Below are 20232 nucleotides of genomic sequence, written 5' to 3' on the forward strand. Positions count from 1 at the left end.
GCATTGAAGAAAATGGGGGTCTTTGAAATGATAGATTTCTCCGCAGTCTTCCACGCCTGTAACATTGAAATTTTCTTTTATATGCACACAAATGGGAAATCCCCGACGGCAAGACATACATTTCACACTTTTATACAGTTTTATAACGCCATCTCTTTTCGTATAAAATTTATTTCAACCACCTGTGACTCACGCTAATTGCTGTATAAAATATAGTGATATAGAAATTTATTATTTCTCTCAGTTTTACAATCAGCGCTTACACTAATACATATGTAAAAGATTTTAATCTATTATATATTTACGTTTCTTTTTTTATATATTATACTTGATAATATAATCTGACCAAAAAAAGATTATGATTTAAGTGGAATTGGGATTTTTATTTTTCCCTAATTTTTTCTTTTTCTCATAATAAGTACAAAGCAAAATGAGACCGTTTCTTAAAGCTAAGATATTAACAACACTGAATCCAATCCTTGTTAATTGAATAAATCAATCGCTTCTACTACCAATAAAAGATCGCGAAGATCTATCACGAATTATGTTGACTGGAAAGTTTTCGATGAAGTTGTTCGAAGGTACCAGCCACATTCAATCGACCGGATCTCTGCCCCATAGTCGCGACCATTTTCGCAAGTATTTATCGCCGCTCCTTCCGCTCCTGGATGATGCATTGATATCCGCAAACACCGTGGCACGCACGTTTACGGAAGCTGCGGTCTATCGAATTTCCTGCCTTGCGGCATATTTACGACGACGACGACGGTCTACATAGCCTTTAATTATCTCGTAAAAAATAGTAATATTCTAGTAATATTCTCGATGTCAGTTGCTCCTCGGCGAACTGCAGTTATAAGTGTTATATTCGCGCGCGCAATCTTAGATCATTATGACGCGTCGTTATCAAGTCCGAGGGTCCTATTTCGGCACGTACACGAGTGCACAGTCTCATGGGCTATGTACACATATACCAGCAGTGTAACCCAAGTGTATCCGCTATAAATCTCATTGCCAGCTTAATCGTCGCAGTTACGTACCTGTATTTCGCGGCAATAACTGTAACCGTCAACCGACGAGCCCGTCAACTGCTTTCGACGACGACGTGAAACTTGGTGCGACGTTTTTAAACGCTTAACTCTCTCGCTCGAGAGAGAGAGCTGTGTCGCGATAGGGAACCACCGATGTCCGGTTCAACGCTTACGAGTGAATTTATAGACGCGGGGGGCTACATCGACGGGCTCGGACCTCCGCGTTCCGGCACTAAACCCGCATTCGTATTTATGACCGGCGCCGAGCGCACCGGCGCAAAGCGAACAATCCTCCCCAAAAACGCTTAATGCCACGGCTAAGCAGCAGAAATTCCGCCGATACCTCGCCGTCGCGGTGCGTTTTTTTTTTCTCCTCTTCTTTCGCCCGCAACACACTCGCGATTGCAGCTGAAAGCTGCATTCGGCGGAAACTATAACGCGGTATTGCGAACGCGGACGTAGGATTATCGCCGTACTTATATGAAAGTCCACTCGAGCCCGTCCGATGCACGCACGTGTGTTTCGAAAGTTGCTGGAAATGCGCGAATTAGTGATGCGGAAATGACGAGTTTTTAAGTGCCGAGAGAAGTATCGTTTCCCTCCCTTCCTCCCACCCCCCCTCTCTCTCCATCCCCCACGCATAGAGAAGACAATGCAGCGTCTGCACCGACGCAGATTTAATTTCTGCTTGGTCGGCTCTTTTTTTTTCTGATTCGGCGTAAGTACGTCGGTGTATAGTCTCGTATTTTTATTTTCGGCCACCGCCGGGTACAGACGTGATATTCAAGGTACGTCTATTACTGTTCTTTTTTCCCTCTTTAAAAGGGAAACCCGGCTACAAAAATATGGAGCTTCACGTTTATTTGTACTACGGGAATGGGACTTGGAGGCAGCATAAATGAATTGAAACAACCCGAGGCAGACGAATTTGTCAACAAAACTCATCGTCTAGTGAATGGTAAAGTTGAATGAAAACTTCTCGCGAGGCGCAACTTCGGATTAAACGAACCGCGCTTGCGGCGAACAACAAGCCTCGGGTTAACCAAGCCTCAGACTATCAAAGTTCCATCGTTTTTGCATATCGGATTCATGCAAATACGCCAAATCTTTCGCGTCTTACGGAAAACACTCGCGATCGATACGCGCAGACGTTTTAAAAAAAATCGCCGCCTGTTTCTTTCGTTTGTAGAAGTGATATACGTTCAGGATGCGAGGGATAACAGAACGCGATAAATGTTTAAAAACCGAGTATATTCTTCTACGGCCGGGCGTACAATGCAACATGCTACGCCTTTGTCTTATTCGTCGGAATTTTTCGGGCTCGCCTACGATTTATTAGGGTTCGCGTAGGGCGTGCGAGAAGCAACTGACAATTATGCTTCAACACGTTTCAGCTTGTTCGGCTTATACTACGTTGTTACAAAGAGTCGATATCTAAGCAGGAATGCGATAGATCCCTACACGTTTATGGATTTATTTAAACAATTTATTATTGAGATGCTTGATATTGAGATACGGTATAACAGAATCCATCTTTACATTGTACAATCTTACAAGTAATGTTACAAGATATATATTCGAGAAAAATCGAGAGAACCTAGATTTCATAGAGAATCTTTTAATTCATGCAAATCATGGATTTTTATTGAATGGAATTTTATTGAAACTCGGAGAAATTTTTGAAATTTTGATTTTTATGTTTAAATTCTATCTTTTTCCGATAAAATTGTTTCTTTTATCATTTAAAAAATTTTTGATTATACAAAATGTCGACAATTGATTAAATAATATGGTATGTACATTCGTGTACACTCAAGTATATCATGTAATTCACGAGTTTTTATTTAAAAAATCACTGACAATAAAAAAGACAGTACATTCTAATTGACGTTATGTGTTTAATCACGTTTTGTATTCTATACTTTTAGTGAACTACATTATTGCAGATAAATCATTACGTGCTCTGTTTAGTTATATATATATTTTTTAATACTTTCCGAAATTTAATATTCAAAACTTAAATAACTTTTCTTCGTATGGAATTAAGGAATATTAAAAGATATAATAAAAAAATTTGTTTTAAAGCCATATTAAAAAATTCTCTAATCTTGTCTGGAATTTTAAATAAAATTCCTGGAAAAACCGGAAATTTTCTCAGGAAATTCTACAAAATTCGAGTATCCTGAATTAGGTCTTTGATAGTTCTACCGTACGCTAAATTCATGCGGCGACACAACGAGATATTCGCGAATAAATGCACGGATCTTTGGATTGTAAGTGGCGCGCTCGAATTGAAATCGGCTTTACGTTTCTACGGATGTTCGGCATTAAGCCAAAGCCGATTATGATAACTCGCCTACCCCATCCGTGATAGCTATAAGGGGTTGACTGTTCGCATTGAAGGAAGCTGTGCTTCGCTCCGGTCGTTGATGCAAATTGGTCCATGCTCGGTAACCTCTGTTGACCGCAGCCGATTAACGAGCAGTCGCGAATCGTTTGATACGACAAATTATAACGTGATTAGTAATATAATCTGTGTGAGTAATAGATAGAGAATGAATATATCCAGGTATAATATCGCGCCGCAAAAAGAAATGCACTTTTCTTTGTAACATTGTAACCTTTTTGTATCTAAAATGTTCAAACGAAGTAAAACAAGAAGTAAGCATAAGTAAATATAACATATCGGATAGCTGAAGAAAGCTAAGAAATTAATATTTCTGAAATGCAAGGAAAGGAAAGGGAAGGATGTTCCTATTTTAATCATGAAAGATTGTCTTCAGACGGGTATATTAACCTTCTATTGATCTCATAATGCGCTTAAGCGATTACAACATTAATCACTCGATTAGTCTGTTAGATGCCGGGATCAAATGTAGCATATAGCAGAACACCGCCATTACTACTATGAAAACAGACCAACGTTAATAACGTTTCTAACAAGGTTCGCAATTCTCCAACAATATGTATTGCATAGTTCTAAAACTACATAGTGTTAAAACCGAATAATATCCTACGTTGTGAGTTAAAGTTCCTTTATCTTGCAGTTATCTTAAAACGGCAAAATACATTAATCTGCCTTCTGCAATTTATTGTACTTTTATTTATGTTTTAGTTGTTAATATTTAGCGCCAAACTATCTCGCGTTTATTTCAGATTAGCGCCAGTAGTGGTCTGTAAACAGCAGCCAGCGCAAACTCAATTTTTACTCAATTTACTCGCTAGCTTTGTCAAAATTAGTCGAGCATAAAAATGTTACGATTGTCGAACTAGGGAAATGGTTTTTGGGGAATTCAATACAACGCGTACGCATGCACGTTGACGCATATGCATACTCCCTCTGTTTATATACGTATTATACATATTTATAGGGGGACAAAGCGATATAAACGCGGGCAGGAAGAGAGAAGGGTGGCAAGTGCGAAGCCAATTAAAGTGCAAATGTATGGAAATGCGGGTGGAATTCCAAGCAGCACACTGACCGGGAAATTATAAAACTAAAACTCGGCTAATCAACATCCATCATGCTATATCAATGCATTCGTCAAAAGAGAGTAGAAAAATGTGAAGGAGAAAAGATAGATAACAAAAGGAAATTATATAAATACGCGGAAATAGTGAGATAAATAAAATTAATATGGAAACGTTGATATATATGGGCAGTTTATATAAACGTGGTATGCATTCTCGTATGCTTGAATCGCTGGAATTGGCAGTGAAAAAGTGCAGCTGAAATTATCGTAAAAACCGGGATACAATAATCAAACGTGAGTCCGAAAGCTTATAATGATTGCGTTGGCTTATTACAATTTCACGATATTTTCGGAGTGCGTTCGAAAAGCTGTTGATATGAAACATTTTAAGCTTTCAATTTAGCGTACTGTTTCCGATGTAAAAATATATCAAATCTATATCCTATAGTAAATACAAATTAACACGCACTTGATTTCCGACGGGAAATAGCGTTTATTAAAAAGTCAATCGGTGCGCACGGACGGGAAAGAAACACGGCAGTTTTGAAATTATGCAGTAACGACTACCAACACGGCTGGTACGGCCTCTGCTTCAGCCAGATATTAAGGTTAATATAAATGAAACATAACAGGATTTCCACACGCCAGTTGCACATGGCGGAAGTTGCAGCGTAGCCAGCACGCTTTTGCTTTACAGGAAATTCAAGTACTCTCTACTAGTTGAGAATCGATCAGCGTAAAGTCGTTTCGTATGAAACTGCTAGAAGCTCGCATTATTGGAAATCAGCTTACCACGTGGCACCGACTGCAAAGTAACAAATTATTGTACATGACACTCGCCATTGTCGATTCGATATCTAGCTAGTGGAATCCGATATGGTTTAACTGCGAAACATTCAAAGACATATCCCCGTCGACATCACCGATAAATTCGATCCGACGACTGTCATAGCTTATAAATTATAAATGCTATTTATGCTACACTAATCCTTTTACAAATCCAATATTCTGCATGAGCACATATCTCTTTTATATTTTTATAAATGTGGAAACATATTTTTTTAAATATCAGTATTGCTTTTCGATAATATAGATATATTTGGAGTTATAATTAAAATTATTTTGAAAGACATGCAATTTTTCAAGTGAAGAGGTAACGTGTAAATATACACTGAACTTACAAAATATATAACTGAATAAATGAAAAATTGATTCACGAAGGATTAAAGAAAATTTTAAAGTGTAATCAGATCTATACAACAGAGAGTGGCTTTAACTATTATTTAAATATATTTAAGAAATCTTATACCTTTTCATGCGGTACATAGTAAGAAATTTTATATTAAATTTAATACATTTTACATGTCCCAAACGGCCCATCTAAATTTTTGTGTTAAGTTAGCGCAAAATAAATATGTTAAAAAGTAACAAATATTACGTAAAAGATTAACATAGAAAGTATAACTTTAACAATTTGGAAACAAATTGTGAAAATATATTTCTTCAATAAAATTAACATTTATAATATAGTTTAATCGTTTATCGTAGAACGTAAGTATATTTATATTTCAAAATTATGTTATTTTTATGTTACTTGTTTATTCGCTCGTAAATTATGTTGCTCCAACACCAAGAAGTATTGAATATTATTTAATACAAAATATTCAAATAAAACACTCATACATTAAATTAACATTTGGATATGTTAACAGTTTAGCACAAAAATTTTAACAATTGATTCGACACAAAGCTAAAAATACTTTTTACTATATACATCAGAAGTTTTCGCAAACTTTTTGATTGATAAAGATTACACACATAAAGAATTAATATTAAATAATTCTAAAACACGAAAGCTCTTGATTAATTCGTAACCGTTTTAAATAGCTAATTAGCTCGATGAGTTATATATAATACTTTGATTCGGATGAAAGTTAGTAAAAGACATGATAAACGTTTAGTTCTCGTAAATCGGCGCATGCAATAAATCTAGATGAAATGCTAAAGCTCGTTCTTCCGCCTTAGTCGAGCGAAGTAGAATCGCACCACGCTGAACGTGACCAAAGAAAAGGATACGCTAGCCCATTCCTTTAAAGCTCGAAACTATAGTATAGGATATAGGATTACGGTTATAGTGTGCTCTTGCGGAAATCTGTTCGATATCGATAAAATAATGAGCACACAGATGTCTTAAGCGTTATTGAGGTCGCATAAGTTCACAGTTATTGAGAATCCAATGTGTTATTATAACAAACTACGAAATTGATGTAATAGATAAAAAAACGATATCACAGTGAGACCTTTTATAAAGTTGCAACAATTCTTCGAGTTTGTTAATAATATTTACGGTATTAAGATAAAAATTCAATTAAAACAGTTCTTCCTTGAGCATTCTATAATAAGAATTATACTCTGAGAAAATTTACCGATTAGATTTGCAACGTAATTTCGTAAATATTGCGAAGTTGAATTTATGCTTCTCTAATATTTGGCTCTCGAATTATACAATTATCGCCGAGTTTCGGCCGAGCAGTTTCTGTGAAATGACAAAGATAATGAACGACCTTTGAGGTACCACATCCACGCTGTTTCGTCTATTACCATGGTAATACCGTCGGCTTTCGTCCTACCGTTAGCAGCTGTGCGAAAGGGCTCTTCGACGACGCGCACATTTAAACGAAAATTATTAGATACCTCGGCAACAGCCGACCGCATACGATAGACGGCGGAGACGGCCATTACTACGGGCCGGTCCGCGTGTCGGGTGCATCCTCGACGATCTACGTGGCGGGCTGATCGGATCGGTGAAATCGAGCAGCGTCGACTTCATTAGAATTTAACGCCGTGTAAAGTGAGCGCTAAGTGGATCTCTTCGTTCGGCTGTCGTCCTCTGCACCTGCAACCACGATTTTCCGTGGGCTTACCCTAACTGCAACTTGTCGCGACACCTCACATTTTTGGCGTGACCTCGATCTCTAACCGTGTTACGCGTTTTTCGAGTAAAATTCGAATTTTTTTCCACGGGAGATCTAAATTGTTTAAAAGGGTACGACTTCAAATTTATAAATATAAGCACTCTAGGTTTCTTGCGCATGTTTTATTTTTATGCAAATTTATATAATTCTGTTTTTTAAAATTCTATCCTTATAATTTAATAGAATTGAGTTTTTTAATTTAATTTTACCATTATTTGTTCTTCTTCAACTTTTTTTACTGAAAACTTCGAGATATTTGACTGTTCCAGAACTTTTCACGTACTGTATGTATTGACGTATGTGTAATTATATTGCATTATAAATTATAAATGATTAGTATTGCCTAGCGATCTATTTCATTAGATTATTCCGATCCAAGTTTATGAAAAACGTTAATCTATATCTAATAAACATATCGTGGATGGGCGGTGTCATATAATCGCTTATTATTGGTTGCATAGCCTGCTAATCGAAACCACATAGGTTACAAGATAACTTTATCACGGGCGTAACGTGATTTACGTATACATGATATCACCTACCCCCGAAGCGAATGTATAGTTCAATACGGAGATGGTATTACTTTATTCATGCGTATTTTTTCGTCTCATTGAAATTCATTTATTGATACAAAGAAAATATTTCCATACATTGTGTTAGAGTAAAATACAATTTTTGCTTTGGGAAAAATACATTATTTTTTACTACAATTAATAAAACATGACGCAAGAATAACGCATAAATAAATAACGTTGAGAAAATAATTGTTTTTTGTCTCGGATAACTCACGAAAAAGCTCATAAAATAATATTGAGATGAGAGTGACTACCCGATGTGGCTATCCGTAATAATAACCACATTTAATAGCCGTCATCCTCTGAATAATCAAACGGAAAGCGCAGCATCGAATGAACGTTATGGCAACAGTAGGATCCCTGAGGATCTGGAGAGAGGAAAACTGAGAGAGTGCCCGAGTACGTCTTTGTTTACCCCAAGCTATCTCCGTTCGCGTTTTCGTCTTTTCTCTGAGTCCCCTCGCTCACTTTTGGCTCCTTTTTGCGAGGCGTCTCTTGCTCTCCGAGTATCGCCACTCCTTATCCCCTCGAATCGTCTTGCGAGACTCCTGGCAAGACTTCTTTTATCTCGACGATATCGCATTCGTCGTTCTCCACCGTTTAAACTTTTCTGTAATCGAGACTGAATCGATGGATTAAGAATCCAATTGCGAGTCTCTCTCTCTCTCTCTCTTTCTCTCTCTTTCTCTGACGCTCTTAATTTCGCTCTCTTTCCTTCTACCATCATATTTCAACATCTGTCTTATGTCTCACTCCGTAAAATCCTTTCAAACGTAACCCTTGCAACAAGGCGCGCTAGTTGGTATCCGCGATCGGGAAGAATCGCGTAAGACGGGCGTTTTCCCGAAATACGTTTCAATGTATCAACGCTTACGATGAGATATCTGTAGTGGTAGAAGTAAAAGCAGCAACAGCAGTAACAGGAGCAGCAGAGGCAGCAGCAGCAGCAACAGCAGCAGCAGCAGCAGCAGCAATAAAGCTTGCTTTATTTTTACTATCCTTCCGGCCAAGTACCGCCCCGTATTTCCTCGGGATATTGACATATCGGGGGTGCCGGGGCTTCTCTTCTTAACGCCCTTTTTACACTGGCTCGGAATTTATGTCTTCTTCCTCCTCTTTTCGTTCCGCCCTCCACTCTCCTTGTCCCGCACCCTCGTCTTCTCCGCCTCTCTATCTCATCCCCGTCCCCCGCGCTCTCTTCTGTCTTCCTCGTCTTGCCCCTCGTCGACAGTGACGGTTTCTCTTCTCGCACGCATCCCCCCAATTCTCATTCTCTTCTCACATTTCTCGGACAATCAATCACGCACGCGTATCTCCGCGTTTGGAGAATCAACCGGAAATCTCTATTAGAAAGCCGAGTCGCCACGACGTCTTTTCTCGGTGTCCTCGATCGATCCTGCCGATCGTATTTTCGGCCATAGGATGACGTAGACGCAATCATTACTGGCAACGGTCCCACTCCTCGAGTGCTCCCTCCACGAACGGGAACGCCATTTGGATGTAAAATCACAGATTAGGGAAACGGATGGTGCCGAATTTTCTGACAGTCAATTCAGAGAGGAATAAAAATATGTAATTTTGTGATAGGAAGTTGAGACATGCCCAGTTACCTATATAAAAAGTGCCTTTATTGGTATTTTAAGTTACAAAAAGATTATTGTCTTTAAAGTTCTCTCTAGCGTTCTCATTTCATGATTATTAAAATTTATTTTAAAGTTACAAATAAAACGAATATGTTATACTATCACCCTGCAAGATTGATTAGCTAGGGACATGCAATGACACCTATTCAATCCCGAAGCGAGGTGTTAAAGACTTTTACCAAGGTCGAATTCCGCAGAGTCAGCTAACACGATGTGACGTTACTAACTTTTTGCGCAATCGGGCGAGAAGTTTTCTCCCCTCCCCCTCCCTCTCTTTCTCTCTGTCTTTCTTCCCATGGAACACTGCATGCAGTCTAGAAAATAGAGGGACCTTTATACTATATTAATAACCGTGTTTTTGCCGGTTCATCGAGCACGTTCGGAACATCGCCAGATGAGGGAGCCGACAATGATAAAAACGTGAAAGCGCCGCAAATGCAATCCGGTCAGTCGACACGGAAAAACAATGAACAACCGCTCATCAAGGGGGTTGTATCTTTGCCTACCTGCCCTCTCTCCTCTCTCCCTCACTCTCATTTCTCGTTGCATTTCTATTTATTGGTATCATACGACATATGGTTGCGTAAAGGTGCGTTGTAAAAAAAAGTGGCACGATAGCTAGCGCACTACGAGAGGAATGTGAGGCGGATGGGGGAGAATGAGAGAAGCGCGAAAGAGCCATGAACACGGCGGCGAAAAACGCAATATCGCGCCGGGAATGTCAAGCAGAATGAAAGCAGATCGAGTGGACGTTCAAAATCGTCCGACAAAGCGGACCGTTCACCCAGGATTGAGAGTCTTCCAGTATGTAGCTTCGATTGCTGAAAAGCACACGGCTGTGCGCCTCGTTACGAGCATTCGGTTACGATCGGAGGATTGTGTAGCTAGCGACCGTGGTCGATTATAGGTCAACTTTATTTGACGTCGATGAATATACAGCTACGGCAGTTAAACGATTCGTTGACGCGCGGTGTATTTGGTCCGTTTTCATATTCTGTTATTTACGTATCGAGAATGTAATCCTGTCGTATACATTTCTAGGATCAATAAAGATAAACCTGTGTGGAGATTAATCCCAATACAACACAGAAACGTTATTGACGTTATACATTACCATTATCGTCATACAATATTCTCAATGTCGATCAAGATGATAAATTCGATATCGAGGCACCGAATATATAATAATTTTGCTCTGTTAATCTAAAAGTAATAAAAATTTCAATTTTTATGCGAAATAATATTAACTAAAAATTCGTATCACCGATAATTAAAATTCCTGCGCACCGATGAAAAGGTTGAGATCAATAATTCATAAAATTTTGATGGTATTATAAAAATCTCGGAAGTTATTGGGAAAAAAATTAAAACATTTGCTTTACACGTAAAAATTTTACCTTCATCAAAGATGTCATTTTTAAAAGTATAAATGTTTTAATAATGAATTTAATATGACTTTCTTCGCGAATGTGAATGTAAATGCGAATGTAAAATGCGCGAATGTGAATACAAATCAAAATGTTTCGATGAACAGTCTGCTTCATAAAGGGATGTATCTTTTTTTTTTTTTTAGGTCAAGTTGACCTTTGGACACAGAGCACCACCGGCTGCGCTTGCAGCTTTAACACATCCAGCAACGATTGCGCTTGTTGCGTACCATCGGGCGGCTGCAGCTGTGGCGCAGCTTCGCCTGATAGATGCGCTCAATGCGGCCTGGAGCAGCATTGCGCCAATAGTAAGTATCACTAAGTTAATCCTGACTTACAGCAAGATTGAGTTTCTTGAAATTGTAACGTTTGCTGTAACATTTTGTTTGCGAGTGAAGATTTTCTTCGTGTAGCTATATTTTAACGCAAGACATTAATTAAAACTATCGCGACCAAACGGCGCATTGCGCATTTTAAGAGAAGAGATACGTCTCTCGCGTGCTTTAATATGCATGCACGTAAAACGTGGCGCATAAATGCAAAACTTATTAATTTCGCGAGCAGGAGACGGAAATTCTTTCTCACTGTCACTTTCACCGCTTTTTCTGTCCACTGGCGATCAACTAACGTATTTGCTCTCTCGGTCCTGCGAGAAAATATAATTACGCCGTGTCAAAAAGACATGGGCGATCTCTTTGAGCCTGTGCCGACGCTAGAAACAAGATTCGCACCATTAAGCCACTTGCCTCCTGCTGCTTCTCGTTCGCAGCCGCTCGTGTCGCGCGAACAAGTGGAAATTAAAGCGCCGCCGCGGCGAGCGAGTCCCTTTGGAAGCGGCGATGATCCGTGGAACGCCATGGAGGAAACGAGGGAAAGGCGTGATTCAAAGAACGAGCGGGGAAGAAGCAAAAGAGAACGGGAACGTTTATAAGAGGATGAGCGCTCGGCAATGCGCTCAAAAGACACCGAGATGTCTGAGGGAAAGAAGACGTAGCGCCGGGTTCGAAACGTTTGCGGCTCGCTTTACCCACAATGGAATAAATCGGTATCGAAGAAATTACTTCCGCGTGCCATGCCGTTTACCCGACCTTTCTTTCTTATAACTAATCACTCTTGACGAAGTTCTTGTGCTCCATCCATCTAACCTTTCTTTGCGCTAATTACTTGGAGCGATATTGCCTTCGTGTTTCATCCATCAAATTCTTCTCCCCTTGGATTTCTTTTAGCATCGCGGGATATATATATGAGAACATAGGTGTATATCTCGTATGGTTAGGATTTAAGTTTTTTTCCTAGCGCAAGTTAGGATAATTTAATAGGTAAAAATTGTTTAATAAATCTAACTTGATACTTTCAATATCTTGATATGGATAAATAATTTTGTATAATCAAAATTGGATTTTTTATTATAAAGAATTACGATTGTATTCAATAAAAGTAACATTCTCAAATTTTCATTAAGATTTATATTTCTTTAATGTAAACTTTAGATACATTTTGTATAAGAAAATTGTAAAATGATACTGCTGATAGCTTTATGTCAAAAGAAAACAATATCCAAGAAATATAATGCCACGGTTTACAAGAAGGTATTCGCATCACAATCACGAAATATCCTGCACAACATCCTACGGGAAGCAATTAAGAATCAAATTACACACTATGGCAGATTGCCTCATAATATTGCGCCAAGCTGTCGCGACTCGTTGTCGCCCGAATAGTAGAATTGCGCCGGCTGTCCATATAGAGACGCGCCAATGAAACTGTACAAGCAAGAAAAATCGTTATTATAGCCACTTTATTTTTCCTTACGTTTTTCCATTGCCGTCCATTCTTCGCACGATCAGAAATCAATGATGCAAGAAAAATGCACAAAAATATAACTATATTGTAATTATATATTTTCTAATAAAATTAAGAATTGAAGAATTGTAAAGAATACTTTATCGACGATTACGTGATATCAAACCACGTGAAATGCGAGATCGCATCGCCCATATTTTTTCACAAGCGTGTCGTTTCGTTCCGTTTCAGTGTGCAACATAACGTTGGACAGCAGGCAGCTGTTCAGCAAATCGGATCGTGGCTTCGGGCAAATAAAGTCACCGTATCTTCAAGGGCCCTCGAGGTGTACATACAGATTCGTGCCGGATACTGGGCAGCGGGTCGAGCTGCAGATATATCGACTTGTGTCCATCGGCAAGCACAACGGCACCGCGTAAGTAGCTTTTTGGTGACGCCTTTCTTTCCATCCGCTCGTATCGCTTAACGGCACCCTTTTGCACACCCCCGCTGCTCCTTTATAGCCGCGACCGTAAACTTTATGGAAACGCATTCCCGGCACCTATATAACTTCCACCCGACGCATGCGTCTGCAGACTCATGTCATCTCACGATCGAGCTTCAAGTAATTTTGAATATATAATACAACCATATATGGATGCAAGACGAACGGCCTAGGATATTTTTATGTTGTTTAGAAGGCACTCTCCGATAGTCTCGAAGTTTTGTTTTTTTTATGACGATGGATCGCGTATACCGTTGAAGACAAAGAGTACACGGAGAGGGTATTTCATAATATTTTAAACACATTTATCGGTCAATAACTCACACAATTTTTCCATTGCACAAAGTAACCGCCGTTCATGAAACCTTCGTTCCCACTTTTCTTGTTCGTGTAAGTAGTCGAAGAGCGGACAGCGCGGACCGATATGATTGAAAATCGCTCTCGTCGATGGTCGTTTCAATTTATCATACTTCCGCTCTTACGAGACGATAGCTCGGCTCTCAAGCCCCTCTCGACTACGGGTAGAAGGAGGAGCTGAGAAGTCGGGAGTAATGCCGCAGGAACCTATGACCGAGAACCAGGGGGGGGTTGGGGGAGAAAAATTACTGTTTTCAGAAAGCCCTCCGGCATCCCTAACCCCGCGCCGCGCCACACACGAGCTCGTCCACTTCTCCGACCACGTTTCACGGACAAACTTCATCGCGGTCGAAAAGGGCCTTCGACAAGCCTTGGAAAAGTTCTTACAATTTTTCGACAAGACTCTTCACCTCGACCTTCTCCAACCCCCGCGCTCTCGGGCTTCGGTGTGCTACGAAGCAGCGAAGTCGGGGGAGCTTACGACGCGCCGAGCATCATACGAGCTTACTCTAGTGGCTTTTGTTCCCGCCTCGGAATACGCAAAACGCGCTATATTCACGGAGCGGATGTGCGCTTACGATGCACGAGTGTGATGGCACGAACGAAAAATATACGCCCGTACTACCGTTATTGTTATCTTCCTCGAGAGAAACTGCATTTTCGTTAAATTTTCACCGTCAGTCCTGTCGTCGCGTCTAAAAATAACTTGTATCAGGTAATTGAATTTGGTATATTAATATTGTAATAATATTGATATAAATAATCAATAGCTAAAAGTAATAATTATCTCGCAAAAACAAAAAAAATTGTTATAATAATTTAACGTTTTATTCTTGATATACGACATAGATATATGTCATAAATGAAAGAGAAAAATTGAGGCTTTAAAATTAATTTATAGCCATAAAAAATTGTCGGTTTTTTTTTTTATTTCTAGAGAAGTCTGAGTAAGCGCGATTAAAGGATTTCAAGTGTTCCTAAATTACTACGCGTAAAATACAAATCTGCATAATTCTCACGTATTACGCTTCCAAACAATAAGACTCTAAAACGACCTACGCCACTATCCGCCAGGGGCTAAAAGCGTTGCGTTAATCGCATATAAAAAATGCAAGAGCCCACACTTTAAGTCCACTTGTTAGCGAGGAAACGGCTGGTAAGCTTGAAGGCGAAAAATACCGTGCTCTTGCCCGCGCGGCTCAGATCGTTCGCGTTTCTTTCGTTCTCCGTGCACTGGCATTCTGAGAAACTGCAACGACCGGAAGTAACAGCACCGCCCACACGAGCCGCGCAAATCCTTCTACAAGGAAAAATATTGGCGCTTGATCGGCTTTATCGTGGAAAATCCTACGAAATTTTAGTATTACTCCCGTGCGGAATCCTCGAGAAATTTTGCGGGCCATTTGCAACGCTTCTTAAGAGTTGAGGCGCGAAATATTACGTGAAAATCTGGAAAATAGTGAACTGAAGATATTCAAACAATCATCTGACAGATGAGCTTTAAATTTTCATACCACACTGAACCTTCTTCGCGTGATCAAAGGTAAAACTGCAACGGCGTATTGATGACGTGTGCGTTGCGCGTTTGTGCGCAGGAAAAATATATCTATATCCTCCTGAACCTATTAAAACATACTCGAGATGCACGTATGCAGATAACTCGGCTAACACGGTTAAATGAGTATTTTACAAAAACAAAATTTGTTAAATTGCGCACACTTTTTCGCGAGAATTCAACGTTTGCGAATGAGATTGAAATAGCCGGTTTTCGTAGTTTACGCAACGCATGACGCTGAATTAATATCACACTGGACCGTAGCATAGGACGGAGTTGGTGGAAATATGACAAACGACACATGTTACATACGCGGTCGTGTAATACGTGTGTAGTTCATGCTCGTTAAGTTATAATTAATGTAACTTTCCGAGCCCCACACTATGTAGAACGCCATAACAGGCTCCTTGTGCTATTCCGTATCACGTTTATCACATCCTTCAAAGAACAAATGGTTGATTGCTGATTATGAAGAATTATGTTATCATACACTAGAGGGAAGTTATCAATACCGACATGAGTCTTCTAAAGCGACACTCATTTAGTTCTCGAAAACTAAGTATTACACATACTAATACTGATAAAAACAGGATCTGCTTTGATAATTGAAAAAAAATAAACATCTATAATTTATATATTCGTGGTTTGTTATATAAAATTTATCTATCGAGATAAATTAAACAATAAAAATTATATATAATGGAATAAAAAAATAACATTACGAATCTTATCTATTGAGTTAACTGATCTAATTTAATTTTTATGTATTATCGCACTATATGTTGTATTTTGCAAAACAGTATTTTTCATTTAAAGAACAAATTTTTTATTTTATCAGACACCCATTTTAGCTTATTTTAAGAACTTAATTATTGTAAAATTCAAAACAATATTATAAAAACTATTATATCATCTGATGTAGAAGTCACTTTCTAGTGTTTATGTTTCCAAGTTTTATTTTTAATTTTTTGTAATAAAATAATCCAGAAACAGTGCATTATGTCGGTATCGGCAATCTTTTTCTACTACATTCTCACTGCCAAATTTACTGTGGCTTTTAGGAAAGTGAAGAAATCAGATTTTGTTTATTATCCCAAATTAATAAAATCTATTAAACTATTAAATACCTGTGTCTGCAGCAGTCATTGCATTTGAAAATATTTATTTGCTTTGCACAATTTGTTTCTGTACGTTCTGTACGTTTATATTGTCCCTTCCTTTTCACGACAAATGCCGCCTCACGCGTACGCAAATCGTCTATCTTGTCGCTGTCCCATACAGTCGGACTTTCTGAGGTCCTTCTCGAGCACTCATAGGAACTTCATAATGGAACGTGGATTTCGAGAAATGGAACAAAGCGCAGGCCACTCGGTGTTCCGTGTTCCAGACCGAAAACCGGAAGATGTAGGTGCTCCTAATCGCGAATGCCGAGGCACGGTCACCGCGATGTACGTGCACGTTTCTCGATGAGACGCAATTGGGTCAGGTCCTCGGCCGGACATGCACTTCATTCTGTGAACGACCCGGGTGGTGCGATTTCAAGTCCGATGTTGTATTAAGTGACCACTACAGTCAGAGATATCCTCGGAAAATTGAAAGCGATAATCAAACAACAGCTCTTCTCTGTAAAGTTGCGTATCGTGGCATTTGCATTCTGCTTACGGTATACTAGCTTATTGGCAAAGCATTTATTTTAACACTCCCGCAGCAAAGAAACTTTGTTCGTGAAATGTGATCAACACATTTCAACGTTTGTCAAAAGTATATTTTATTATTCAACAGATAAATAACTCATGTAACAGATATCCGCATAACGTATTATATTTTTCTCTTTTGGTCGAATTATTACGATAATAATAGATTATATATATAACTAAAGCCATCAAGTCGCATGAAGCCTAGCGAATTTAATTTAATGCCACAGGCGTAATTCTCTCCAGTCCTCGAGAATTGATTTGCGCGAAAACAGCGTGCGATACGCTAAATCCGCAGAGATATCGCTTTGGACGTACTCAAATTAACCGCGCGGAATTAATTCACGGGTTTTATTGAACGTTGCACAAATTTCATACTTTTTCACTCGTAAACTTCTGACTGTATGTATTCTCGAAAATTAGTTAGCACAATACAACATACAGACAATACATTTGCGTATTGTCCGAGAGCGCGCAAATTAAACGTGGGATGCGTCGTCAATGTTTCCAAAATCATTCACTCACTGAATGCTTGTGTCTTTATAATTCTCTCATTTCACTATAAATGCCTCTCTCTCTCTCTCTCTCTCTCTATATATATATATATATATATATATATATATATATACATATACACACACACTCATCTATAAAGTTAATTAATTCGCAATAATGAATGGGAGGGTATTCGTAAAGGAAATAATGCAGTTCGAGAGAAACCGAATAAATCGAATATTAATTTGTGAAATTGAATGATTGAATGATCAAATATAGGGGACAGAGAGAGAGAATTAATTTAGACAGACGCGGATATATTTATTCAATCCATATCCGGGATGTAGAAGCCATAGAGACGGTCCATAAAGTAATAAGCCAGCTAATGAAGGTCCGATGTATGAAGAACTCGCGTTTCGTCGAAAATCGTGTTCCCGCCAATCTCATGGACGATGAAAAATATGTGAAGTTAATTAAAAAATATCTCATGAATAACGCACAAATTATTCTGCATAAAGTAACTCGTTATCCGCTCGTGTCTCCCTCTCCCCTCTCCTCCGTTTCTCTCATGAGGGACGTTAACCTGCAGAATGCTGAAAAATTGCCTTCGCCGCAGCGGCGACGTACACACACACACCGACTGTAATTAATTCATCGCGATATCCCGCGAGAGGAGAACTCTCGCATTACCCATGAGGTATCCCGCGAATATTCCAGCCAGCTTGTTGACGGATGTGCATGCGACGCAACCCGGAAGAGAGAGAGAGAGGAGGCGGGGGAGAGCGCGTGGATTTCGTTCGTCAGTGTGGAAAGCGCTTTCACCCCTCCCCTTTCTCTCTCTCTCTCTCTCTCTTGCCGTGCAACCACTCTTCCGCCCTCTCATCCTTACACTTCACTCTTCCGTCTTGTCGGCTCGCGCGTACATGCGGTCCGGGCGAAGGGTGTGAGCGACAAAATTACGTCGCTCAGCAGAATACTATTAAGTGGGGGTAGCGGAATAGAATGAGTCCCGCGGGTGATGGATGACCTTAATTTCGCTATGATTACCGGCGGCTCGGGAATTTGTATGAAAATCGCTCGGGGCCGCTTCTTTCACACGATCCTCTCTTCGTGCCTTCGATCACTCTCTCCCCGACTTTGCTTCACCGTTCCCGCATCTCTCGTCCGTTCGTTCGTTCTTTCTTTCTTTCTTCCTCCCGCGATTGCCGCCGCCGCGCCGCTTTCAGATTAATACCCTTTCGCTCTAATTTCATGTCCCGCGGTAGACGTTTCCCATAGAATCGTACACGCCTTTCAGAAATGAGAAATTACATCGATATTTAATGACGTAGATTAACAGTTCGGTTAGCAGCTTGTTAAAGCGTGACAGCGATCGAAGGATTAAGGAAGAAGAAAGAAAGAAAGAAAGAAGAATGCCGTATCTTCCGCCGGGAAAATACTATAGGGAAGAAAGACACGATAAGCTTCTAAAGTCTGTTATCCGTAAAACTAACGTTTTAATCAACGCAGTTGATAATGACCAGTACATTTTTTTAATTACTCCGAGGAGGAGATTAAAATGTAAAGAAACACAAAAACTTTTCCATTTGGTTCATTGCCGATATATCTTTCGCAGCAAACTTTACACTATGTAAAAATACATAGAGAGAGATACTGGTAAGCTGTTAGTTCAGCACGCGAAAAATGCGTGATGTGCTTTAACTACGGCTCATTATCGTTATTATATTTGTATTGCACATCGCTTGTATTATCCGACATTACGTAGACCACAAGCGCGAGAAAACATTCGAGCGGCAATAAGATAACTCCGGTCGGCGCAAAATGCGATCCTTCGCCATTACCCCCTGCGCATTATATATAGTTTAAGTTTTTAGCATAGTTACGTAATGCGCCCCGAAGATAAATTTTCTTTCCGACTTTCGGAAAACAATGTTGAGGCGTTTTAATTTTCTCGCAAAACTTTCGCGCGGAAAAACATTGCAAAACTTTCATTTGTTAAAATGTGCTCTCCTTCCGTCTACACTGCGCGCATGTTATTTAAAGCGAATATGGATGTGCGTGAATTTGCAAAGTGATTTACATACATTAAAAACGTAGTTTAAAGAATTACCGGCGACATTTACGATACCGTACGCGAGGAAGATATTACGCATTGGAATATTAACCATTAAAAATTTATTAAGCAGTTTTTTATGCGCTATTGCACAATTTTTCGGCATTAAAGTCCGCTCTTTATAATGGAAAAAAGCTTTTAAGCGAATATAAGTATTTAAGACACCAGTATACCGCCTCGATACCGTCTCTCAGTGCACGCAGTTTGTTTTGTGTATGCTACTCAAAGGGATACACCACCCCGGGCGGGCTGCCGCGTCATATAACAATTATTCTCGTTCGAAGAGTTCATCTCCTTTCGCGGAAGCTCGGCGAGCGGGCATATTATACTCGAGGGCTAAGGTTTAAGTAGCTTCATAAATTACGCTACTTTTACGGTAGGATCACCTAATCCGCGCCGCGAGCGGTTTCGGCGAAAAGCGAACTTCTCCATCCAGGCCCGGAATTTATACCTCTTGACATTTCGAATGCAAAGTGACACAGCGCGTTAGTCGAAGTAAGTTTCACGTCGTGGAAAAGTATTAGAACGATTCATCTAAACCAAGGCCGTTTTAAGAAAGTGCGTTTTGTCGTGAAATTACAAAAGGTATGAATGAAATGCCGTGCAC

General features: G+C 39.5%; 1 protein-coding gene across 13 annotated transcripts in view; it reads left to right on the plus strand.

Annotated features, from left to right (window-relative positions):
- LOC105835207 overlaps positions 1–20232 on the plus strand; it is a 317882-nt gene that overhangs the window by 170198 nt on the left and 127452 nt on the right. For all 13 annotated transcript variants that reach the window (XM_036292968.1, XM_036292969.1, XM_036292971.1 and 10 more), the window contains 2 exons: positions 11271–11432; positions 13159–13342. In XM_036292968.1, coding sequence (XP_036148861.1) covers positions 11271–11432; positions 13159–13342 — 346 coding nt within the window. The remainder of the gene's footprint in view (positions 1–11270; positions 11433–13158; positions 13343–20232) is intronic.

The sequence above is a fragment of the Monomorium pharaonis genome, chromosome 10 (genome assembly GCF_013373865.1).
Source record: "Monomorium pharaonis isolate MP-MQ-018 chromosome 10, ASM1337386v2, whole genome shotgun sequence".
Taxonomy (NCBI): Eukaryota; Metazoa; Arthropoda; class Insecta; order Hymenoptera; family Formicidae; genus Monomorium; species Monomorium pharaonis.